This window comes from Strix uralensis, chromosome 7 (genome assembly GCF_047716275.1).
Source record: "Strix uralensis isolate ZFMK-TIS-50842 chromosome 7, bStrUra1, whole genome shotgun sequence".
Lineage (NCBI taxonomy): Eukaryota > Metazoa > Chordata > Aves > Strigiformes > Strigidae > Strix > Strix uralensis.
The window spans coordinates 41,410,001-41,435,737 of NC_133978.1; the positions used below are offsets into that span (position 1 = coordinate 41,410,001).

The following is a 25,737-nucleotide window of genomic DNA, read 5'->3' on the forward strand; positions in this document are numbered from 1 at the left end:
GGCTCCCGCCGGGGCGATGCCGCTCGGTCAGTCCCGGGAGGCGGCCGGGGCCGCGCAGCCCCGCGGAGCAGCCGCGCTGAGCGGAGGTGGGGGTGGAGGGGGGGTGCCCCCACCGGCAGGTATTGTTTTGGAAAGAGAGGGGGGTGATATATGACAGCGCAGACATAACAAGCAGGCTGTTTGTTGTTGCAGCGTGCCATATAACTTCTGGGGATTGTTACTTTTCCTCTGATGAAACCGCGTATTTATAAGTGATTTATTTTTTATTTTGGAGCACAAACAGAAATCCATAAACTGTCGGTTCAGCGCCATTGACTCTTTGATCAGTTACTGGGCTATTTTTTTTTTCCCCTCCCGTCAGTGAGGAGAGATTAAAAGCCTTTCTTTTCAGCACTTTCTGCTGCCCAAGGTTCGGAGCCCGAACGGCCACTAAAAGTGCACTTAAAAACGTATCCTCGTCGCCCCTTTATTCACCGCTAACGAAACTTCGAGCAGCCGATGTAAGCCTCTTAATTAGACTACTACAGCGATTTCCGAAAACATTTAGCTGCTCCATACAAAGGAAATAAACCCACATTGTCAACTCGAGAGCGCTCCAGAGTTTAAAGGGCTCCTCTGTAACCTATTGAAATAATTATTGAAGGGTACAACGCCTTCGTCTTTGTCAGAGTAATTGTACTTCGCCTGTCAGCTCTGCTTTTCTCCGGGAGGAAATCACACGATTTTACTACTGGAGGCGTTTAGATCCAGCCCCGGTTTTAGTCGAGAGGAGTAAAAAGTTTCTGCGGGGAGCGCGGGGGGCCGGGGCCGCTCCCGGGGCTCATCCCGGGGCTCATCCCACCCCGGGGCCCATCCCGGCCCGGGGGAAGCTCTCGCCTGCCCCTTGCTCGGGGATGAGCAAGTTAGTAAAAAAATACTACGTGTGGGCAGGCTTGCCTGGGCCGGGAGTGCAGAGCACGCCGGGGGGGGGAGCGAAAAAACCGGCAGATTGGGGGAATGGTTTTAATTTCCATCTCTGGTATCTGATTTCCAGAACGCGGTGAATTATTCGCCGTTCTCACCTTCCTCCCCACCAACCCCCTTCGGAGAAAAAAAAAAAAAAAAAAAAATTAAAAAATAGTGAAATGTCTCTCCGGGAGAAAAATTTTTTTGAAAAAAGTTGATTAAATCCAAAGCTTTCTGTCTTTAATTGCTGTGGCGCAATGCTGATAACACGTAGTTATCATCGCGAAAGTTGACCAAGACAGGTTAAATAATTTAATAAGGAACTGCTTGTAATTATGTTATTTACAAGGTATGACAGAGGTTTGAGGAAGAACCAGAAGCTGATCTCAGGGAAATGGACGGGTTTGGGTGACCCCTGGAGCACGGAGTTTGAATTATGGAGATGGGGGGCCGAGAGGTGAATATGGACTAGAGGAGAACAAGATGACTTTTCACCTCGGCACATTTCACTTTTAAATCCAAATAAACGTCTCGCGTTACTCGATGGTCGCATTCGAAAAGAAAAGGACTAATCACGGCCAGTTTCGGAGAGCCTAAGGAAAGGGGCTGCCCCCTGCTCACCCGGGAAAAATATCGCCAAAAAAAAAAAAAAAAAAAGTTACAAAGGGGAAAAAGTGCGTTTAAAAATAAATCTGGGCAACTTGATGTTGGGCTTTTTTTTTTTTTTTTGCTTTTCCTCTCTCCCTTGCTAAATTAATTATATCAAACATCTGTTCACATGACGTTGTACTTAATGCCACAGACACTATTTAACGATGCCAACGCTTCCTCGAACAGCAACAACACACCTTTTTTAAATATCCTCCAGCAATACGCAGCCGAATTGCTCGCTCAGGTAAATGAATAGTAGGGGCGGTCTACCGGTCTAACACCCCCCCCCGCCCCCCCGAGCGAGGGCGAAATCCAAACTTAGTAACTTGCGTGTTAGGAAAAAGCGTAAAGTTTCTCACCTGTTTGGTCATGGAGTCTATGAGGCGAACGTACAGGTCCTGCTCCGTCCTGACTCCTGGGGGGGGAAAGCGGAGACAAATTCCGGTCAGGATTTCAGTAGCGAACCACCCCAATTACATAATGAAAGCATGAGGTCAGGCAATTAACTGCAAGGGCCAGGGATCGGCACTCGCGCCGGGCTTGAAAATAAAATAATAATAATAATAGTAGTAGTAATAATAATAAATAATAATAGTAATAATAATAATAATGAAAATAAGGAGGGGAGGAAAAAAAAAACCAGAAATCACCGGTGTCACCAGTGACAGCCGTTCCCGTCCCCTCCCGAGCCCGGCGCCTGGGGGCCGTGCCCCACAGCCCCCCCCGGCCCCCCGCCAGCCCGGCGGCGGGGTGGGCGCTGGGACGCGCAAACACCGCGTGTGTGTGTGTTTGTCCCCCCCCGCCGGGCTTTTCTCACGCGTGGGGAGCCCGCTCCGCCCGGGCCGGGGCCCCGCTCTGCCTGCTCCCTGCGCTCACCCGGTCCCGAGAATTACCACTAATTCGTAAAACTTGGGGGGGGGGGGGGACAAAAAAAAAAAAAAAGTCCCTTGAAAGTGATGTTCTGCCGGAGCAGCTATCGATCCCCTTTTTTTACTTTCCACTTCAAGACCAACCGGTTAATCATGTGAAGTACCATTGACTTATTGATCGTTTATGTTTTGTTTTCCTTATATGCCAAGGAAAGAGCCGTGTTTACACGCGTGTAATTTTAATCTCAAAATCTTTATATCCTTTTCCAAAAGGCCTTGAAAAAGAAAGTAAGACTTTTCTGCTGTACACGCCCGTTCAAAAATGAGGTAGCGACAACTTACCGTTGCTATACAATAACTGAAGTTTATAATGAATTCCATTGTTAGTTTTTTCATTGTTTGGCTCCTGCAAGCAACGATAAATAATTACATTTAGCATGAAAAATATCTCCCTCCTCCTGACGCACATTTTTCTCGTCCCTGAAGCGGCTCGGGATTAACAGTTTGCAGAAATTCAGCCCACGGTCACTTTTGTGGAGCGCTGATGATGTCATTATCTGGGTGCAAATATGTCATGTTTAGCCGTTTTCCCGGCGTTAAAATAAGTCGGGGACGCGGCCCTAAGTTTCGAAACCCGGGATTTTTGTTTGGAGCGGCCGGAATAACGGGGCGACCCGCACGTGGTCCGGGTGCCCCCGGAGCACCGTTAGTCGGGAATTATCTGTGATCGGTGAAATCACGCTGAAACATGGGGATTTATTAAAAAAAAAAATAATCATAATAAAAAAATAAGATAACAGGCAGACTTACTTTCTCTTTTTCCACAAAGTCCACAAAAGCTGTTCTCTCAATCTCCACTGGCTGCCCCTGCCTGTCGTACAGAGCTAAGACGAAGTGGAAAAAATTGGATTTTCTGAGATTGGAAGGCGGCTGTTTCTCGAAATGTGCCCGAGCCAGCCCCACGCCGCTGCGGGAGAAAACAAGACAAGGCGTGGGTGAGAAGCGGCCGAGGGGCGCGCAGGCTCCGCGGCCGCGGGGGGGATGCGGGGAGCGCGGAGCGGAGCGGAGCGGGGAGGCTGTAACTGATACGGGGCGGGCGGGGGGGGGGGTGTGGGGGGGGGATTTACGGCCGGGATGAGAAATACAGGAGGAGAAAACCGCCGGGAGAGGATTTGGCAGACGTACCTTTGGGCGGCCGTGTTCGCATCCACTACCCCAGCGGTGTGCATCCAGGAGCGGACAGGATTCATCCCGCTGCCCAGCGGCTCTTCTTTCATGGTCGTCCCACCTCTTGGTATATTTTCCTGAATCCCAAACATTAAAACAAATTTGGGCAAAACCAGCTCCTAACCAAAAGGGGTTAAAACTGAGGGAAATGTCAGCTACAGGGTGGGTTGGTTGTTGCTTGATTTTCTCTCTCTCTCCTTGGCGACTGGAATATAAGAGATGACTTTACTCCCTGTGATCAGTAGGAGAAAAGCCCAGTTCAAGTCTTGCTTCCTTCTTCAATCTGTCCTGTATTGGCACGACATAAACAATTTACTGAGTACTTCTGTGCAGCGAGTTGGATGGCGTTCCAGTTTGGTGGTTTAAAAAAAAAAAAAAAAAAAAAAGGGGGAAAAAAAAAAGAAAGAAAAAGTGTAACTGCAGCCGGCGACACTGCGAGGTTGCGCTTTTTTTTTTTTTTTTGGGGGGGGGGGGAAGGGGGGGTAAAAGAATAAATATTTTTGTTGTTGTTTTGCAGACGCGCTCAACGTGGTGTCATCCTAGTAAAACCGCCTCGGAAAAAAAAAAAAAGCTTCAGGACACTGCTGAATCGACCACTTTCTGGCAAGGCTCTCCTGCTCCAAAAGACAAATAAACGGGGGGGGAGAAGAAGAGGAGGAAAAAAAAAAAAAAAAAAAAAGAAGGGAAAAAAAAAAAAACCCACGCTGATTACCGCGGAGGTGTTCCCGGGCACACGGGAGAACGGGGCGCGGGCCCGTGGCGTCTCACGGAATGGACGGAGGCGCGCAGAGCCCGGCCCTCCCTCCCCGAGGAGCGCGCCCTTCCCCGGGAGCCGGGCCCCCGCCGCCGCGGGAGAGGTGGCGTCACTGGTGACGTGGACGGGGGCGGGCTCAGAGCCATATACGGAGCGGGGGGTTCAGGAGCTCGTCGCCGCGCTCCTGCCCGGCCCCGGGTCGTCCCCACCCCCCCACACCCCCCCACACCCCCCCACACCTCGCAGGACCCCGGGCAGGAACGCGCCGTCGAGCTCCCCAATATCTTCTTGAAAGTGGCTCCGAGGGTGACACCCCCCCACACCCCCCCCACCCCGCGCGTGGGCCGCAGGGCAGGGTGCTGTGACCCCCGGGGGGGGGCTTGGGGTAGGGGAGGAGAGGTTGGGGCTGGACAAAGGGCGGCGTGAGGCTGCACCCCCTCCGCCATCCCCTATAGATCCAGGCAGGCGCGTAAAGGTAGGGACTGGAAGGCTTCATAGCACAGAGAGCTATATGTCCGCCTTGCCCATATAGATCTATACATACCCGCCTCGAGTGACGAGCCTTTTCCGCCCAGTGTGGGTTAGGACTTCCTTTTTTTTATTTTTAAAAATTTTTAATTTTTTTTTTTTTTTTTTTTGGTGACTGCCCAGGTCCGTGCGTTAATACTGTAATTAATCGGTGAAAATCAAAGTCCGACTTGTCTGATCAGGACACACACACACACACACCCCCACCCCCGATCCTTTCTCCAAGGGGTGAGGGGGGGGGGGGGGGGGGGGGAAGATGTGTTAGAAAGCAATCTATTTTGCTGGTGTTGGGGGTTAATGACTATTGCCAAAGATAAGTGAATTATCAAAGCTGTTGCTCTACCCGATCTCAAAATCCATTACATTGCTGGCCGTCTAATTAAATACGTAAGTATAATAAAATCATATTTTATGACTATTTGAGGGTAATGAGATTAGTCTTTAGAAGCGATCGCCACATATTAAAGATGCCACTGTCTATAGAATGTTAATAACCTTAAATCAAAGTGTATGGAAACTATTCATGATAAATTAAAAGAAAATTCCTGTATTCATAATCAGCCCGGAGCTTTTGAGGTACAGTAGAGCAGATTACAAAACCAAACACTTTTATCGCGGAGGGACCAGCGAACCAAAGTTCCCAAATAATGGGGTGGAAATGGCATTTTGGTGGCGCGGACACATTTCGGGACTTGGGGCGGGCGCCGGGGGCTGGGGGGTGCCGCTCCCCCCCAGCACGTCAAATCCGCCCTCCGAAAAATAAGGTAAAACTGCCCAAGAACGCTGTAATTGTACCAGATTTCCGAAAATGCCCAGAACAATGCCGAAGTTGGTCCTTCCCTCTGCTAACGAAAGCGTAATGCTTAAAATCATTTACAGTATCTTTAATTCAGATTACACGCGCCAAGGCGATTTAAATCTGATTACCAAATTAGAAGGTTTTAAAACAAATCCTTTTAAATCTGATACTGTTGACTAAGGAGGTTAAAAAAAAAAAAAAAAAAAGTTCCATAAGCCCATCACATAAGGTAACGATCCTGCCCCAGAAAGAAAGGGAGTTTTAAACCTTTTTGACAACAAATGCAGCTGCCCCACTATTTTGGACGATATTAAGCGAAAATGAATGCAAATCTGTGTTCAGAAGCCATCTGGCCAGAAATGGGGGAATCAGCTGCTCTTCACAACAGGCTCTGAGGCTGAATCTATTTCAGCTCATTTTCTAGATCATCTGGTCCTGCACCCAAAGCGTGGAAAATACGGTCTTTATCATTCACCAACTTTATCTTTTTTTTTTTTTTTTTTTTTTTTTGTGTGTGTGTGTGTGTCTGTGTCTGTGTCACTCCGCCGCTGCCTGCGAGCTGCCGGCAGCCCGCCCGGGATGCTCCCCGCCCTCTCCGCACCTCTCCGCACCTCTCTGCGCAGTGCCAGGCCGACCACCCCCCCCCCACCCCCCCTACCCCCCACCCACCCCACCACCAACTTCAGCCCCCGGCCCGGCGGCTGGAGCCCCCGGGGCCGCTCCGGGGGAGGCCGGGAAGCCCCCGGGAGGGCCGAGGAGGGTGGGGAAGGACCGGGAGGGCCGGGCAGGACCGGGCAGGACCCGGAGGGCGGCCCGGCACCGCGGCACCTTGCACCGGAGAACCGACGGGGCCCCGGCCGCGGCCCGGCGCCGGGCGGGCAGGGGGTGTGCGCGGCTGCCGGGGGCGGCCCGAGCCCTCCCGGCTCCTCGGCCCTCCTCCTCCTCCTCCTCCTCCTCCTTATTCCTCCTCCTCCTCCGGCTCGGCGCGCCAAGTCTCCCTTTTGTGTGAATTTACGGGGTGAGGCTTCAGTGATCCCCCCGCAAATTTGCATTTAAATAGCGACATCAAGCGATTCGCGTGCCACACACCAGTGGGCTACCAGATGTCACGGCGGAGCCGGTCAGATGGCCACAGCCCAGCTGGCCCCACGGCCCAACCCCGCTCCGCGGCCCCCCGCGCCCCGCGGCGCCCCGCCGCCTGCCGCGGCCCGGGCGGGGAGAGCTCCGCGGCCGCGGTAAATCACGCCCGGGGAGCCCCGGCCTCCTCGCCCCGCGTAATAACACAGAGTCACACGCTGGACGTGGAGCGCGCGGAATAAAATTGATAGCCTCATTGCCACCGCCCTTACAGGATTCTCCTAAACTTTTTTTTTTTTCCCCCCTCGGGACTATTATCTTAATCATTCCCCCCCTCCCCATTCCACATTGTTTTAAATCACAGAACTTTGAGCTCGTAGTTACTTTACCGTGAATTCCGCCGCGGACCCGCGTGGGCCGCCTTGTCCCGCTCCGCGCCCCCCCACACACACCCCACACCCCCCCTTCCCTCCCGCACCCCCGGGAGCGGCTCCCACCGCAAAAAAACTTTTCCCCGCGGAAAGTTGCGCCGGGAGAGGCGAGCGGCGGCCCCGGCCCTGCCCTCCGCCGGCTCCGCGCTGCCTCGGGGGGCACCGCCGGGCCCCGCGCAACCTCGCCACGGCGCATATTTCAATTTTATTGTTCGAAGGCGCCTTCCTTACTAACGCGCTCGCTTACAGTGGGTGTAATTTATGCCCGGTTTAACCGAAACAAATCTCCGCTAACTCTTGTTTCCCTGCGTGGCAGCGGAGTGATAAATTTGTATTTTCGGGGATTTTCAATCGAGCGGCGGATGCCCGGGTACCGCGGCGCGGCTGTCGGGGCGGGGGCTGCCCGCCGGTGCGTACTTCAGGGCGTAAATTCACCGCGGAGGAAGAGGAGGTAATTAGCGCGGGGGCGCAGCGCCGCGGGGGAGGCCGGCCCTGCCCTTGCGCGGGGCGCCGCGCAACCTGCGCCCGCAGCGGCCGTGTTAGAGGCCGATCCGGGGCCCGGGAGCGGAGCCCGCGGCCAGGGCCGGGTGCTGCCACCGGAGGGTTGGGGTACACCGATCCCCCCCTCCACTAGCAGAGCCCCCCCCCCCCCCCCAAAAGGGCAAAGTTTGGGGGAGGGCAGCCCCGCGCCGCGGGTTGGGGCCCCCGGGCTGCCCCCGCCGCCCTCACCCGCCTTTTTCGGTATTTATATCTTTTACCCGCTTTGGGCTGATTTCACTACTTGAATTCAAATTCCGGAGCACCCCGCGCCCGCGGAAAAGTGAGAACCGGCCCAGGGGGGACCGGTGAGGTGCAGGGACTTCCCCCCGCCTCCCCGCACCCCCCGCCTGCCCTGGCGGGGACGCGCAGCCAGCGCACCCGGCGCGGAGGAGGGCTGACCCGCTCCGCGCAGGCCACCGCGGGGCAGGGAGCCGGCTCCGCGGGGGCGGTGCAGGGCGCTGGGCAAGGCGGGAGCGGCGGGGGGACACTGTCCTTACCCCTAGCCCGGCCCTTCGAGCGGCGCCGTCGGTGCCGGGCCGCCCCGGGGCCCCTCGGCGGGCCGTCCGCGCTCTCTCTCGCGCCTTTGCGCGCCCCGCGGCCGGGTTGCGCGGCAGCCTGGGAGTAAAGAAACTCCTTGTGGGTATGGGGGTGTTTTACTCAAACTGGCGCTTGGCCCTGCGCTCCTCCAGGCGCGCTTTCGCCGTCCGGCGCCCCAATATTGTTAAATCAAGATTTTTTTTTTTTTTTAAAAAGGGAAATAATTTTAAAAAATATTAAAAAAAGGCTTAAACTTTCCCCGTGCCTGAATGCCAGCCCCGGCAGCCGTGCGTCCAGCCAGAGCTTCTCCTCGGAAGGGGAAACCCCCCGCGGCTGCTCCCGGCTCCCGGTTGTCCGACGGCGCGGCCCTCCCCGGCGGGGCCGTTTCCCAGCTCCCCAGGGCCGGGGGTTGGGGGGGTTTTGGGGGGATTTTGGGGGGTCGCGGGTCCTCCCGGCATCCCGGAGCCGCGCAGCCGGCTGGCGGAGGGGAAGCCGCCCCCGCGGTGGGGCGCGGGACGGGCGCGGGCGCGCAGCCGGGGCCGCGGGGAGTTGGCGGCCGGACAGGTCCTGCCCGTGCGGCGAGAACAATATAAACTGAGTCCAACTGAACAAACAAGGATCGATCAGATAATTTCAGATATTATAATTGGCTTTAATTAAACACACTTCGTTCTAATTAACTCTGAAATTTTAGCATGCTTTGGGACGTTGGTGTCTGATTTGATATTGTCAGTCCAGATGTCCTAATAAAATTCAATCCTCCACTCAAGACTTCAATATTCACTAAGAACAAAATGCAAATTAAATGTAAAACCTAAAGTATCGCCAAAGGTATAATCAAGAAAGGTGTCTCAAAACTTCTCACTTTTTATTACGCAGTAGTTAGAAAATGCAGATTACATCCTAACAAGACCTCTACTGAATAATATAAAGCTTAACCCTTTCGTGGGCACGGCTGGCTCTCCCCGCCGCGCTGCCCTGGAGGGAGCCGCTAACATCCTATTGCCGGCGCGGAGCCGAATATCCGCGCTGCGGGGCCGGGGCTGCGCGGAACGGGCGCTGGCCCCGCGGAACGGCGAGCGGGCCGCCTCCTCCGCCCTCGCGGGGCCAAACTTTCCGCTTTGTCAAGTCCTTTTAGCCCCGAGGGGGCCGGCGGTGGGTGCCCCCAGCCCGGTACCGGGATGCCCATCGGCCGCTCCGTCGCGGCGGACGCAAAGAGCCGCGGATAAAGCGCGGGCGCGGGGCTGGGGGCAGCACCGGGGCTCGTCCCCCCCTACTCCGCGGCGGGACACGGATGTCCCAGGTGGGGGTGAGTGGGGGAGGCGGGAGGGGGGTGGGGGGGGAAGGTGCCCCCGACCCCGCTGCTGCCTCCCCGTTTCCCCTGCAAAGCCACGGCGGTCTTTTAAATAATTAAAGCCTTAATTAAAACGGGTGGGTGATGCGGGGAGTTGCAAGCAGAGCCCCGCTGCGGGCCGGCTACCGGGGTGCTTTACCGGGGGTCTCCCCCCGACGTGCGGCTCCCCGCCAGCGCGCAGCCCCCCTCCGTCCGCGGAGCGGGGTGCGCGGGGCTCAAAAAGGCGAACTATTCCCACATTAACCATTTGGGTGTTTTCCACCTTAATGGAGTCACTTAAAGCTGGTGCTAATTTAACTTTTTAAAAAGGCCACAGCGCGGTGATTTGCATTTTCTTTAGGATATTGAAATGAAGGGAAAAACCGCTGGGCGGTGAGGCTGCCCCGAGCATAGCTGGGGGCCATGCAGAAATAAAAACAGAGAAAGAAAAGAAGAAAGAAAAGAGGAAAGTGCCTCCTCTCCTCGATTATTAATAAGCAATTTGTCCCGCGGAAATTTACATCGCAAAGACAAACGTGTCGGGGGTCCCGGCTGCCGCCCAGCCCGGCCTGCGCCCCCGCGGGCCGCCTCCGCGCCTCTCCGCGCTTCCCCGACACCTTCCCCCTCCCGCTCCGCTCCCCCCTTTCAGCAAAACCCGGAGAAAGCGCAGAAATCCCGCGGGCGGGCTGGGGCTCTCCGGTTGGAATTTGACAATATATTTCCAAGGTTTCGGTTAAAAAAAACCAAAAAAACCCAAAAAACACAACAAAACCGAAAAAAACAACAAAACGCGCCCTGGTTTGGGTTCAACAACAACAACAAGTGCTGAGCTCCACATTTCCCTCGGCAGATCCCCCCCCCCCCGCCTCTCGGAGGCGGCCGCGGTTCTAGCGTGGGGACGTTGTGCCATCTACAGGACACTACGCGGGCGGCCGCGCAGCGCAGCGCGGCCCCGGCCCCCGCCGCCGGCAGAAGCGACGGGCCCGCTCCCCCACCCCCCCTCACCCCCCCCCCCACCCCCCCCCACCTCCCCCTCCCTGCCATTTTGGTTATGAACCATCGATTATTTGTTATTTGAACTTTGAAACGCCGGGTCCCAACTTTCCGGCTGATCAAGGCTACGGCGCTGCCTCCAATTTTTAGGCGTTAGATTAAAAGATATGAAATGTAAAGATAACGCGGTTTGATTTGTTAGTCTAACTCCGCGATTTGAGAGTTGATGTCCCTAAAGACCAGGCTAGCTTTTTCCCTTTATTTATTTTTATTAAAACATCAATCTACTCTGGAGCTGGGTGAACTCAGTTTCACCTAGAGAACATAAAATTCCCCATACCAAGGAAATAAGCACCTTTCATAAATCAACAGTATTCCTGACAGATCGATCAATTTTTGGTTGTTAATCCGAAAGGAGGAGTTTTAATTGCTTCCTGCCTTTTAGCCCGGGCACCTCGGCGCGACGGCTCCGGCACCGCCCGGCTCCGCGCTTTTGTGCCCCGGAGACTCGGCCGCTCCGCCGACACCCCGCGCAGCGCCGCGCACCGCCGGCCGCGCTCCGCCCGAGGCCCGCCGACGCGGAGCAACCCCCCCACTCTCCCTCCCTCCCTCCCTCCCTCCCTCCCACCCCCCCCACCCTCCCACCCCAACCCCCCCAAACCGCGCAGACGGCAGGTAACCGCGAGGCGGGACACAGGAGGGTGCGCAGGGGCGCGGAGGGGCGCGCAGAGGGGCGGCGGCTCCCGCGCACGCCCCGTCCCAGGTAAGCGGGCGCTCCGCCACCCGCGCCGCCTCCGCTCCCCCCCCCCCCCCCCCCCTCCGCACCCCGCGCAGAGGCGCGCAGCCAGGAACGCCGCCAGGAGCGGGACCCGCGGACGCGGGCGCTTACCTTTCGCGGCTTAATTAGGCCCGGGAGAGGTTTTCCTGGGGAAAGCCCCAGCGCGGGCGGAGGGCAGCGTTTATTGAGGAGGGGAACGGCGGAGGAGGGTGCGTGTGCTCTGCGCGCTTTAATACACTACTTACCCACCGCAGCCTCGCCGAGGCTCTGTGGGGGCACGGCGGTGCGCGGAGCGCAGCAGTGCGCAAGCGCCCCCCCCGCGTTGCGCGGGCGGGAGGCGGGAGGGAGGCGCGGGGCGCCCGCGGGGGCGGAATCGACGGCGCGGCCCCGGGGGGGTGGGGAGGGAGGGAGGGAGGGAAAAAGGGGGGGGGGGGGGGCGGGAGCACCCGGACCTCCCCCCGTCCCGTCGCGGATCCCCGCGGGACTGCGAACATCATCACACCCACCTCCCCCCCCCCTCTTCCCCAAACTCCCTGCGCGTCGTCCCGCGGAGTGGCCGCACGCCCGGGGCTGGGGGGTGGGGGTCGATGCTGGGAGCAAACCGGTTTAGAAACGCAACAGTTTGTCCTGCGGGGCTGCAGGGGGGTGAACTCCCGGCTCCTGAGTTTTTGGGTCACAGGCAGATAAAGAGGAATCGCTGGAGAGACGCTGGTCGCGCCTTTTAAAATTACTCAACTATTAGAATTTACCCACTCCAGCTCAAACTGACGCCTCCGACCCGCACTCTGTCACTCCGGGCGCGATGTTGGCAGGTTTCAAGAACTTCTCAGCGACATTAATCTTTGATTTCGAAACGCCTGCGGTCGCACGGGCAATGTGGCGCGCAGAGAACACTACTGCCTAGAACAGATTTTATTTTTTTATTCCTGCGCTTCCCCTCCCTCGCGCAGTTTTAGCGGAAGAACTCTTGCAGTATCGGCTGATCGTCGAGGAGGGGATAACTGCTGGGAGGCTCAGCAAGCTCTCTGCCACCGTGCGGGTGCTTTCTAGTGGTCCAGCACCTTTGTAAGTGATGTACAGTTAGGGGATGTGAAGGGATTTAGAAAACAAAGTGGCGTTTTCCAAGCAGATTCCTGCGGTGAAGTGAAGCCACGGTTTAGGAACGGAGCTACGTTTGTCAAAACGAAGCCTAAGAGTGTTGACCTTGGTTGTAAATTCAAGTAACATTTGTTCTGCTCACCAGTTCGGTTTGGAGTCGTGGGGTGCGATGGTTTTTGGCCACGGGAGAGGAGAAAGAGGCCGTCACACCCTTGCCCTGGGGCGTCCACGGGGACGGTGGCCAGTGGCCATGGGCAAGGGCACCCTCACGGGGCTGTTTCTGCTGTGTTTGCCCCCCCCCCAGGCAAGCTCGGCTGCTGCTTAGACCAGCGTAAGTGCTTTGGGAAGAGGCTGCCCAGAGGTGCTGGCGGTGTTTAAAGTTGGGTTTAGAAAAGACAACACAACTCTGGCGCTGCTCTCGGTGCCCCGGTGCGTCCCCGCTGCTGGTGGAGTCAACGGCTTGTGTTTTGTGGAAGATTTTCCACGCTCAGCCCAGGTGGGCCTGTGATCCCATGACCCAGCAGGAATCACCGACGGTGGCCTGAGGAAGTCCTGCGGGGGCGACTGGAGGAGCTGGACATTAATTGTTTTACAACACAGTGATTGCGTGGGTTGGGAAAACCCGCTTCACGGGGCTTGATTCCAGGGAAGTTTATACACCTGATGCCTGGAAAACTCTGAGAAATACACAGATTTTAAAAAGTGTTCCTGACTGGGAAGAGAAAAAGGTCTGTGGGGGCTTTGTGAAGTCAGCATGGATGAAATCGGGAGGCAGAGATGCAGGGAGTGCTGCTCGGCCCAGGCCTGAGCCCAGCTGAGTCTGCCTGAGCCAGCACCTCGCCGTCAACCAGGAAGCATTCTGTCAAAAAACAGGGGGATTTGCTTTCACTCCTTTTTTGCATGGAGGCTGAGTGAGTCTTACTAAGGTGGATGGGTACCCTCAAAATCTTTCTAAACATTCAAAATAAAAAATCCAAAATAGTTCTAAAGGGCTGGCGGGTGCTCCCCTTCCAACCTTGCCCCTCAAACCCCCGTGCAAAGCGCCGCCTTTTCTTACGGCCCACAGAAGAGCTGTGCGGTGCACCAGGCTTGAAAATTAATTGTGCCACTCTCCTTCTGTGGCGAGGAGCGTTACCAACCCACCTTTTAAATTTTAAAAAGATCATATATTTTTCACGCGCTCATTGTGCTCCTCGGAAAAGGAAGCTTGATTATGCTTCAGCCTTTTAAATCAACAGCGTGCATACAAACTAGTAGGGGACTGAGTAGCGTCAGGTGTTTAAAACACTGAAATCGTATTTTTTCGATGTGCTCTGGACCACCTGGATGTGACACAGCCCCGCCGGAGTCAGAGGGCTGCTCGCAGGCCAGCAGCGCTCCCTTTTCTTTTGACACCGTATGTATTCTTGGCATCTTTCACTCCTAGATTAAATTACGGTGCTCTGGGACTGCTGTCTAACGGCAGCTACTTAAGTTATTAGAGTAGAACTGTGACAACATCTTGGTGCTCCTTATCTCTTTATTCTTAGCTCACTTTTTAGTGCACCGCACTCTCTATCAGCAGTTTTCATTCCTCCTCCTTTAATCTTACCTCCAGCCTTCAGTGTGCTCGAATGGCTCCTTTCAGCGCTGAGGCAGTGAAACTCCCGACTCCAGCTCTGCGGGGATGCTACAGAGCGAGCGGTGACGTTTCCCCACGGTATAAGCACGTTACCTTTGCAGTTTCACTCTTCCATCAGCCTGGGGCATCTTGTCTGCTCCCAAATCAGGGTATTCCTCACGGCAGCACACGCTGGCAGCTCTTTTGGCAAGTGGACATGCCGCAACCGTGTCTCAACGCGTATAAAATACACCCTTAAACACTCGCTGCTCGCTAAACCCTCCTTGGATGGGGGAGGCTGAACTCGGGGCACCCGAGTGTCCCTGTGCTGCGTCAGCAACGGGACCGTGATTGCACGTGCATGGTCCTGATCCAGAGGCACCTACACCTCAGAGTAAATCCCGCTCCCCTTTTCCTCCGCGCAAGGACTCAACACGCCGCCGGCGTAAGGATGCGAGTGTGAGGTGCACCTTTGATGGAAATGCGTTTCGGGGACGACCCAACAGCCCTTTAGACAAGACCCAGTGCATTCATGAAGCCATTCCTTTAAAGGGGGATTACTATCAGCTTGTGAGTTATTTTTAACAACCTTGTGTAAAGACTCGCTGTTTTTAGTAATCACAGAATCATTTTCCTTATGTGCTCAAATCTCTCCTGGTTATTTTTTTGCACGCAGAAAAGGAAGTAAGTAAAGTACGGTGATAGAAAAGGTCACACTCTCCAAACCATAAAAAAAAGTAATGTCATCTCCTCTAGTGCTGGAGGTTAAATACTTTAGTGGGAAGTGTCAGGGATGTAAGAGGACATTGACTGAAGCGGTGGCCCCTTCCTTAAGCAACTGTCTTTGTGCAGAGCCTCGAATCCCCCAGCTCGGGGACCTCCTGGAAGCGGGGTCACGGGGTGGGAGGTCACCTATCGCGTGGCCACCAGTTCAAGAGAAAATGTGGCAGCAGCCGCTCACCAGGGACTGCACCAACCAAAATCACAGCAACTTCCCCAAGAGCCGGAGAGGCCTGTCAGGCGTGCAGAAAATGCAGCCGCTTCTCCCTCCGTATCAGGAATTCAAACAAAAAATAGCAGCGACAGGGAATGTTTGCCTCCAGGCCTGTTTGCTAGTGCAAAAGTGTTGCGACCTGCTGATGGAGACAGGTGGAACGAGGGAGGAAAACGTGAGCATTATAAAAAAAATAAACAACAGCAAGGAGAATATTGAATTTAAATATTGCTAGCAGAGAACTCCACCAGCAGACTCTGCTGGAAATTATCTTAGACACCACGCTACAAAAACACTTCCTTTTTAAAAGGAAAATGATCTAATCAAGATGTATGTGCATGGCAATGTACTCGCAGGGAGACTAAGTTGGAGTTATCCGCTTCAATTATGTGCACTTACTGTGTTCTTGTCCTGGCAAAGGCCGCGAATAATAAATATAAACCGGCTCTTTCCAAACCTGGATCTTAGTTGAGTGACTCAGCTGACATTCCGAGTTGCACATGAAGTATGTGAAGGAGAAGTTGCAAGGTAAAAATATTGGGAATATTTCTGAGTATTTCTGTGTGAGATGCTGCCTGCAGCCAGCAGTAGCTCGGTACCCAAAGGGACGCCGAGGTGTGTCTGTGAGGGGGAATCGCTCGTCATCTCTCGGTATGAGCAGGGAACCCGGAGAAAGCTTTGGGGACCCCTGAGCTCACAGGTTTATATCCTCCCGCCAAAAGCTTGGCTAGAAATGACGGGACTGGCCAAAAAAATAATTTCTTCCCCTTGCTTCTATTCACCCTCTGTGCCCAGTATCGGAATTATGGGGCTTGTCGGGGCTTGGACATCCCGAGGCTCAGACACCTCGTCCCTCCCCTGCGCGGTCCAGAGCCACGGCAGCTCTGGGGCCGCCTTCTGCAGTTGGAAACCCAACGCAGAAAGCGCACCCGGGCATAGCTGGCTATTCAAACAGCTATTTCCTTCCCTTCAGATTATATATTTTTGCAGCATAAATTATGAAAATATGAAATGCTCCTGTTTGAGCAGCTCTGAGAAAAATGAACTTTGGCTGAGCACAAACAGCAAATAAAGCAGGGAACGAGATAAAAAATGATGCAGGCCTTCGTTTCTTCCAAGGTAAAATGACTGGTCCCAGGTGTCAACACCTCGTAGACCTGCCTAGATGTGTTTTGAACCCAATAAATAATAGATTTTAGCATGTTTTTATTTGTCTGCTTTGTTTTGGGTGGAATTATATCCACAATCTGCTTAGCTCCATTGCATTACTAGCAAGCAGAAGTTGTGTTTGGCTGACTGAATTTGCTTCGCAACCAGATGCTCAATTTTTATAAGGCACAAATATTTAACTGCTCTTTTAGTAATAGAAATTATAGAAGATATAGGTAAGACCTTATTGCTTTTATTTTAGTGTAATAGCTGTGGAATTTAGACATGAAATAAGATACGTGTGTTTGAAAATACCCCCCCACGCCCTGTTCCAGTATATCAGCACCGAACAGAAGCTGACATCACAGATCCCAGAAAGCAAGAATTTGGGGGATAACTAAATGAATTCGTTAGCGCACCTTGAATATTAGAAGCGTCAGCAGATCTTTGCTACCTGCAACCCTCCATTCCAGTGCTCTGTAAAAAGTAACACTGAAAATACGCTTCATTGGCTTCTTTTTTTTTAAGTGATAGATTTATCTCCTAATTTTGCTCTTGTTTCACAGTCTTTTATAGGACTCTTGGACAGTTTATAGATGCCAGCTGACACCTGTAAAGTTCACCTGAAGCTGTTCAGCAATTTAAAACACTGTGATGCAATTTATCTAGAACTCTTAATGCACAAAAAAGGGAAAAATTGATTAGAGTGGATGACGAACTCTTCTGTTCTGTCTTTATAATGTGGATGTAAACCTGTCAGGTTTTACAACTGCCCTCACACTGCTTCAATTAAACATCTCTTTTGAGGGGAGACTGTGTATTTCTCTCCCAGCCTGGGGCTGGGCTGCTCCAGGCACCCCAGCTCACCTCGGGACAGGGTTCGAGGCATCATCATCATTATCATCATCATCATCATCAGCAGCAGCAGCAGCAGCAGCAGCAGCATCAACGGCCCTTCCCGAGAAAGGTACCGACAGCTCACCTGTGGCTATGTGGCATTCTGTAATTTTAACTTGATAAACTCAAATTAGCAAAAGAATAATATAAATGGGAGGGGGGAAAAAAATCTGATTTTATTACTTTGAGAGCCTTTGCCAGTGCCAGGCTGCCTGGGCAGACTGGAGCCCAGCGGTTTGTCCAGCCCTGGTTCAGGTGATCCCAGCAATGGGGCTTTGATGGCGTCCCCACAGCACACATTTTTCAGGTTAATTGGGTTTTTTAGCACCTTGAAACTTTCTTTGACAAGCTCAGATACTCAAAATAAAGGGACAAAAATTACGACTTGCAAGATGTTCTTTATCTGTCCTGTGGTGTTTCTCCTTTAAAGCTTGTATTTTCAAACTAAGCTAAATATTCAGGAAGGCCTAGTAATTATATATTTATTTCAATTGAAAGCCGAGAGGCTCTTGTAATCAGATGGTTGTAGCATCTGTAAATCTGAGCGAAGCACTGAATCTTGTGCTAATCCTGCTATTCACAATTATGTCAAGTTTGATCATCTGAAAAAAGCCGCCTTCTTGCTTGGTATTTATCATCTTTCAGACAGTAGCAGACAGTGATCTTTTACTCCCTCATGCAACATTTCAGCAAGCGTTATATATTTCAGAGACATTTTCGTGTATGTATATGCTACGAATTGTATGCAATATTCCAGAATGGTTCCACCAGTAGCGTACAGGGAAACATTATAGTATTAACCACCTCTCACCTCGCCCATTACTGTGTTTCTTTTCCTAACATACTGCAGTATAAGAAGCATCTGATTTCCTGTTTAAGTGCCATATAATCACTTGTTACACATAACAGCACACTTCCTTTTAATGTTTAAATCCTGGGAGCTGCGATTTCCAGAGGCCTCGTGACGGCTTCAGCAATCCTCTATGAATCGTTGAGCCCGTCAGACCTGATCCCTGGAATAAAACAGCCTGCAGGGCTTCACTGAAGTCCTCTTTGAATATGGACACAACATATAATATTGATTAAAAAGAAAAAGTAGGTAATGGAGAATGCGCAACACCTCTGGGTAAGCGTTTTCCAGTGAGTAATTGCTCCTACTGATGCAATATTCTCCTTATTTTCTATACAAATGGACCAAACCTTCACTGTTAGGCCCTGGACCTCGCGCTCCTGCCTGCCCCGGCCGGGGGATTTGCTGCTCAATTAATTCCTCGTGGTGTTCGGATCCTTGCACAGACTGGATGAGCTGCCAAAGGCCTGAGCAGTGACTGAATCACAGAATCACAGAATCATCTGGGTTGGAAAAGCCCTTGAAGCTCCTCCAGTCCAACCACGAACCTCACACTGACCGTTCCCAACTCCACCACATCCCTCAGCGCTGGGTCAACCCGACTCTTCAACCCCTCCAGGGATGGGGACTCCCCCCCTGCCCTGGGCAGCCCATTCCAACGCCCAACAACCCCTTCTGCAAAGAAATCCTTCCTAAGAGCCAGTCTGACCCTGCCCTGGCGCAGCTTGAGGCCATTCCCTCTTGGCCTGGTGCTGGTTCCTTGGCTCAAGAGACTCATCCCCCCTCTCTGCACCCTCCTTTCAGGGAGTTGTAGAGGGTGATGAGGTCTCCCCTCAGCCTCCTCTTCTCCAGACTAAACCCCCCCAGTTCCCTCAGCCGCTCCCCATCAGACCTGTGCTCCAGACCCTGCACCAGCTCCGTTGCCCTTCTCTGGACACGCTCGAGTCATTCAATGGCCTTTTTGGAGTGAGGGGCCCAAAACTGAACCCAGTCACTGAGGGGCGGCCTCACCAGTGCCGAGTCCAGGGGTAAGATCCCTTCCCTGTCCCTGCTGGCCACGCTAGTGCTGATACAAGCCAGGATACCACTGGCCTTCTTGGCCACCTGGGCACACTGCTGGCTCCTGTTCAGCCGGCTGGCAATCAGCACCCCCAGGTCCCTCTCTGACTGGAGCTCCGATGCAGTGAAGTGGTTGTGACCATGGTTGCAGCAGCTGATGGATGGACCAAATACGGGGGTTTGAGCCTTGCTCTGCCCACAGCTCTGCCCTGCGGAGCCTCCCTGTGCATTAAACGCCCTGCTCGCCCCTTGCTGCCAACTCCAACGGTGCCGGGCTGAGCTTGGACGGGTGAGGTCCCAACTTGTAAGGCAGAATGATTCAATCTGGAAGTTTAAATTACTCTAAGTGGTAATGTTAATTAGTTTCAGACGACTCCGCATGCGCCCCTTCAGCGAGGCAGGGCCCCAGGACCCCCCATCTCCCATGTCCCTGTGCCAGGAGCCCTCAGCCCAGCCAGATGTCACCCCATGTGTCCCTGGCCTGGGGGGGGCTGCGGGGCTGATGCTGCTCAACCCCAACACCTGCAGCAAGGCATAGCTCTGGGGTCACCCTCAAATGGGCTGGAGCTTGGGGACGGGTCTGTGGTTTACAGCCACAGAAATGTCCTGGGAATCTTTTTAAATGACACAGCGATTACAGGGTTGCCTGGAATTGTGGGCGACATGATGTGGTGGCTCCAGTGGTTCCATCCAGTGTTGCACTTCCATATTTCTCTCTGGGATTTCCCAGATAAAAGTGAATGTGCCTGTGAAGTTGGGTGTGTGGGGCGTGCTGATCTGTGCAGGCTTGGCCATGTGTGCACCCCGAGTCCCGCATCCACGCTGGGGCCAGCGTGTTTCCAGCAGCACCAGGGTCACTCCGCACTCCACAGGTGCTCTGTGTCTGCAGAACGGCCCTTTATTTGGGATTTTTAGGAGCAAGCTGGGCGAGTAATTCCTCCTTTGTCACTGGACAGGATTTTGATCTGGAGCTTCAGGGAACACCGGTGTGTCTGGAGGAGCTCCCTGGTGTGGAGCATTATGCATAGGAAGGGGCGATGTGTCCTCAGCTGTCCTACACTCACAGAGCACCCCCAAAATTCACATGCTCTGGCGTGGAGGGGTAGATTGGGTAATAAATAATCAGGGTTTGGTTTCCTTCACTTCCCAGCTAGGCCAGGCAGAGGCTGTGCCAGGTGCTGCTGGTCACTTCATCAGGAAGAGAAGGGTTTGCTCAGGTGGGTGCAATAATCCCAGCGAGGATTTATTAGGTGGCTTCCACCTGCTGAGAGCCCTTTAGGGTTGCCTCAGCCAAGGGTTGCTCTTGGTGGTGTGTTCTCCCTTACACCCCAGAGGAAGTGTGCAGGTAGAGAAGCTTCTGCATCATCCAGTTCTGGCAGTGAGAATTTTCTCATTCTGGTGGGCTGAATGGGCATCTGGTACATTCCTTGTGGTAAGTAAACTGAGAAAATCATTGATGCATCAACTTTGGATGCTTTAAAAGTGCAATGATCTCTAAGCTTTGGGATGCTGCATGTCTGTAGGGACTCTGATTTTTGGATTTATTTGCAGGGCATGGTGGTAATCTGACAGGATGGCTTTAATGTACCAGCCTTCCTGAAGCTGGTGGGAGCTCAGGTGTTCTGTTACGGGGATCAGCTTGAACCTCTGGGTGCTCAGAGGTGGGGGGGACCCTCCTTTTGGGAGCAATGGGTGCTGCACTGCACAGAGCACCTCTGGGTCTGTGCAGCAGGTGAGGTGGACAGCTTGATGTGGGTGCCTGGGAGTATCAGAGCATGAGAAGTCTCTTGTCCAGCATTAATATTGGACAGTGATATCATGTGCAAGATTATGTTGCTTACTCTGAGGGAACTAGCCCATGTGCATACAAGAAAGTACCATATTTTAGTTAAATTGCTCTAAGTTCCTACTTTGAGGCTGATAGGAAGCTGGGAGGGGGTTGCTAGACAGCCAAGTGAGGATTTCTATGTGGCTGGTTCTGGCTAGAGTAGACCTGCTGACCCTAGCCAGCCCTCCTAAAGCAGGGTAAAACCCCCTGAGCCACTGCAGAAACTTAAAGATTGCTCAAATCCAGAGGTTAAATGTGGACTAATGCTCCCCAAAAAAGGCAAGTGGAACAGGGAACTCAGAAAGCAAATTGCTGCTTTTTTCCTTTTTGGTGGAGAAAAAAAAAAAAGGGGGGGGGGAAGGTTTCTTAACAAAAGTTGTTTGTAGGAGCCCATGCCTGGAGCTTGCTATGGGGAGAACATCTCAAACACTTTGGAGTTGACCATCTAATGACAGTGCTCTTAACGGTTTTGTTCTAGTCTGTGTCCACAAATGCAGATCGGTATCTGCTCGTTACAGCTGGAACGCCTCAGGGATGTAATCTTAGGGCTATAATTTCATGGTGATGAGGCCAAAGTCAAGAAATATCTTTTCTGGGCATTGTAAGAAAACCAAAGTACCCATTGTGGGCCTTCTCTGGCAGTGCTGGGGAGTGCAGATACCCCAAGCCACTCTGACCGACAGCAGCCTGGGACGCTGCCGGTGTCGCAGCCTCTGCTGCCAGCCCTGGCCAAGCTCTCACGAGCAAACCCCTCCTGCAGATCCCCTGGGTGTGCTGGGAAATAGAGGAAAGGAGCTGCTCTGACTCAGAAGTTAGCAAGAGTAAAGTAAAATAAATTGTCACACTAAGATGAAATGAGTTGATACAAAAATCAACTGTATTGACTTTAAAAGTAGCATTATAAATGCCATTAAATTCAAAGTAAGATTTTCCCTAAAGTTCTTAAAATCGGGCAAATGTAAAAGTACACAGAGCGAAGCTGTCTGTGGAAGGAAGTTCTGTCCTGAAACATTCAAGAGAAATCCTGGAGAAGTGTCCATGTGTGTCCTCGGGCCGTCTGCGCCCCTTACACACAGGAGCATCGCCCGGTGCTGCTCAGCCCTGGGTTTGCTCCACTGTGAGTGAGTAGCTCTGATTATTCCTTGTGTAAGCAATTTTTCTAAATTCCTGATATGCTTAAAAATGGCATTTTGTATTGCGAGTGTTACGGTGGGATCCATATGGCACAGCGCGTGGCTGAAGGTGGTGCCTGACTGATTTGGGCAAGATGCAGGATTGATCATCCTGGAAAAACTAATGAAAGGAAGAAACAGGACATTTATTTTCTGTGGGGGCTGGAAGCCAGCGCTAGTACATGCTTGTGCTTCTGATATGTCTTTATTATCTAACAAACATGTTGATGGCAATAGTCCTAAATTGACTTGGCTGATGCCTAAAATGAGTTGGATGTTGCTGTAGAGAAATTATCTGCACTTTATTAGATGCTCTACTTTATTTGGTTTTGTAAAATGGCTTTGACTTGAATGGATCTTCCTGATCTGGGTTGTTTGGTGCACTAATTGTAATCCTGTAGCCATAACTCTTTAAAATATCTCTACAGATGTACTAATAGATCCTGTTAGGGTAGTTAAAGTATAAAAACATTTGTCTTTAAAATATCATTCTGTCTCTCTCACTGAAGTAAAATGAACTTGTGTGATCTTATCAGGCTTTGCAGGCCTGCCATCTACTGGCTATTTTTTTGTAAGGTGGTTTTTCATCTCTAAAACTCTTCAGAGAAATGTTTTCAACTTCTGTAATTGAGCTCCTGGCTCTAGGACTAGAAATGCTGCCGGGGCCAGTGGCTACAGCCTGGGTGCGTGCCGGGCAGGGCTTGTTCCCAGCATCTAGGCGCTCGCCACCGAACGTTTGCCTTATTTCTGTCCTTTTCAAAGGCCGCCCGGCTGGGAGGGCTGGACACACAGCGCACACATGCCTGTGCCAGGACTCCTCCAGCTGCCCAGGCGAGAAGTCTTGCCCTCGCACGGCTCTCCCCCGCCTCGGCGGTGCAGGGAACAGTTGTTCTCTTGGACTATTTTTAAACCCGTGCGGACAGCGGGCTTAGCGAGGGCTCGCTCAGATCTGCCGTTGACGGCTGGCCCGTGTACAAAGTGCGGCAGTGACAGATAATACCCACACGCGGCAGGTTGGGGACAAAGCTGTAAAGGTTATGCTTCCCACTTGCCATCAGGAGCTTCTCAGCACATAGCGTGGCTGGTATTCCCCCTTTTCTGACTTTTATTACTATTTTTCCAGCGATTGGGGATGTCAGTCTTCCCCACGCTGTTGTACAGGTGTGGCCGCACTAGGACTGGCCAAAGTCAGGGGATGTTTTGCAAGAGCAAAGATGCTGCCAGGTTGTGATGTGATTTATAGAAAAAAGAGTTTTAAGGTGGAGGAAACCATACTGCGCTCTGCGGTGAGCGTCTGCACAACGTGCCCAGGTGAACCATCCCCTCCTCGAGCATTTTCTTGAATTGTACCCTCTGCTTTTATGTGTTTCTGCTGAGTCCCAAGTGAGATATCACTGTGCTTCAAGGAAGAGCCGGCCCAGCGCTCTGAAGTCCTTGCTGAAGGAGGAAGCAATAATTCTTTATTTAGAGGAGATTATAGCTTACTGCTGTAAATTACCGTATCTCTTTATTTGATCATGTAGCTAAGGGCTCTGTGAAGGCTTAATGACAACTGGAGCCTTCTGCCACACCGTGGCTGCCGAGCAGGAGGCTGAGAGCTGCTTGGGGCAGCAGCCACCGCCGCTGGCCCCAGGGCTGAGCAGGACCCAGGCATGGTGTGCTGGGCTCACGCTGGACACTTGTGAGTGTGGGCAGGGTTGTTATACAGAAATTAAGATTTGTAGGTAGGAAGAGGAGCTGGGTCTCTGTGCAGTGGGAGGGGAGGGTCCAATCCTGCAGCTGCCTCTTGGCCACAGAGCCTCTGGCTGGATGCTGCTTCCTTTTCACTCTTCCTTCTGAAGACTACATATTACTGTGTACTTTGTTTTGCTTCTTTCTGCTTAAGTAATAAATTATCAAGTAATAGTGCTACAAATAAATGTGCTTTAATAGCCCTGTAGGTGTTTGTTAAAATTCTGGGCACTGAGGAGGTCTCTGTGGTTCTTGTGCCTTTTTTTCTAGGTATTAGCTTGTGGAGAATATTCCTGAGAGGTCAAAGATAGAGTACACTTAAGAATGAGCAACAATTTGGTACCTTCTCCCTGGTGCCTGTAGTCCTGGCACTGCTGGGTTCCTCATGGGAAAGTCTCCCCTGGAGCCATTGGCTCCTGCAGTCCTGGAGCGCTCCCCATTACCCAGCTCTTACTGGAACCACTATTTGTAACCGAGTGGAACCCTGGTCCTACCGAAATCAATGCTATCGACTTTACACCAACTGATGTATTAGTCCTGTTGAACAGCAGTTCTCAACTTTTACACTGATATATGCAATACAAAAAGCTTTTAGTGGCTGTCACAAGCTGAATTCTTGCCTGAGCCCAATTCTTGTTTCATTGCGCCTTTTTTGTACCCAAAACCAAAGTCAGCTGTTGAGCTGTGAATGTGTACAGCAGAGCAGATCCAAAATGTTTAAGAAGATCAAGCCCTTGTTTGTTAAGGCTTAAAAATAACATCTCACCAAGCACAAGCTGTAATTTCCCAGGCCTTAGGGGCGAGGATGCTCAGCCTCGGGAAAGGCGATGGTGCCACCAGAGCTTGGCCTGGTGTTTGACGTGGAGCATTGCCTGCAAACTGCTCTAAATCATCGTGGCACCAACCCAAAGGCACCCTGCACCCTGTGAGGGGCTGTTGATGCCAATGTGAGCCATACCCGGTGCTGGGACTTTGCAGGGACCTTACAAGGGGGCTCTCTCCCACCACTGCTCATGCTCTCGTGGCTGTCTCTGATGGCAGAGAGCAGAGCTGGTGCAGTCTTTCCTGGCAGAAGTTTTGTGACCTGGGAAAGATATATGTACCCCAATCTGCCCGTTCTGTGCTCTTTCATAACAAATTGGGGCTGGCAGGACAGCGAAAGGCACTGTTGGTTAGTTAGTTTGGTTTCAGAGTAAGCCAAAAAAACCCCCAACAGAATAATGATTGTCAGCTGAGAATGTTTAGTAGCTTTCAACTTCAAATGTTAAAATTTTTTGGCTTCAGATGAAATTTTCTGCACAGTTTGCTGTAAAAACTCTGCAGACTGGAGCAGTGGGAGCTGGGGTACATGGAGGGGGGCTGCCCCGGGGCAGGGTCCAGCATCTCCTGTGGTGGTGGGGTGCCTGTGGACGTGCTCCCTGGACCGTGGGAGTCTGGTGGCTGCACCCATGTTTTGTGTTGCGTCTTTCTAGGGAATAGAAGTGCCCTCCTCACTGTGTCTGGCTCTGCGGTGGGTCTGACCAGCCCCTGGGAAGGCTGTGGGTGTGGGGTGGGCTGTGCCCATGGGAGCTGCCACCCCACCGGAGCGCCTGACCCCCCATGGCAGCTTCTGTAAACATCTGTCAATATTAGTCACATATTCTAGGTTTTTAATTGATCACGCTGCCTCCTTGTACATGATGTTTTTTTCCAGGGTTTTACCATAATAATGACTTCTAATGAAGCTGATTATGTCTCCCATAAGGAACATTAATAGATGAATGCATTGTTCTTAAGGTACATCTCTTTATCGAACGAGCTGTAACGAGCGCAGCGCGGTGCTCCACGGAGCACGGGGTTCTACGTGCACACCACGTACCTCTGACGTTTTTTAACTTCTGGACTCATTCTGCAAGAG

The 25,737-nt window shown here is 52.6% G+C and overlaps 1 protein-coding gene across 8 annotated transcripts in view; it reads right to left on the reverse strand.

The window, feature by feature from the left end:
• The window catches only part of EBF3 (EBF transcription factor 3), a 121,084-nt gene extending 115,861 nt beyond the window's left edge, over positions 1-5,223 (reverse strand). For 7 of the 8 annotated variants that reach the window (XM_074875553.1, XM_074875550.1, XM_074875548.1 and 4 more), the window contains exons 1-4: positions 3,651-5,223; positions 3,276-3,432; positions 2,808-2,871; positions 1,956-2,011 (exon numbers count right to left, since the gene is read on the reverse strand). In XM_074875553.1, the coding sequence (XP_074731654.1) occupies positions 1,956-2,011; positions 2,808-2,871; positions 3,276-3,432; positions 3,651-3,784 (411 nt within the window). In that variant the 5' untranslated portion in view covers positions 3,785-5,223. The remainder of the gene's footprint in view (positions 1-1,955; positions 2,012-2,807; positions 2,872-3,275; positions 3,433-3,650) is intronic. The other variant, XM_074875552.1, reaches the window with a different exon arrangement.
• Positions 5,224-25,737: the final 20,514 nt, after the last annotated feature.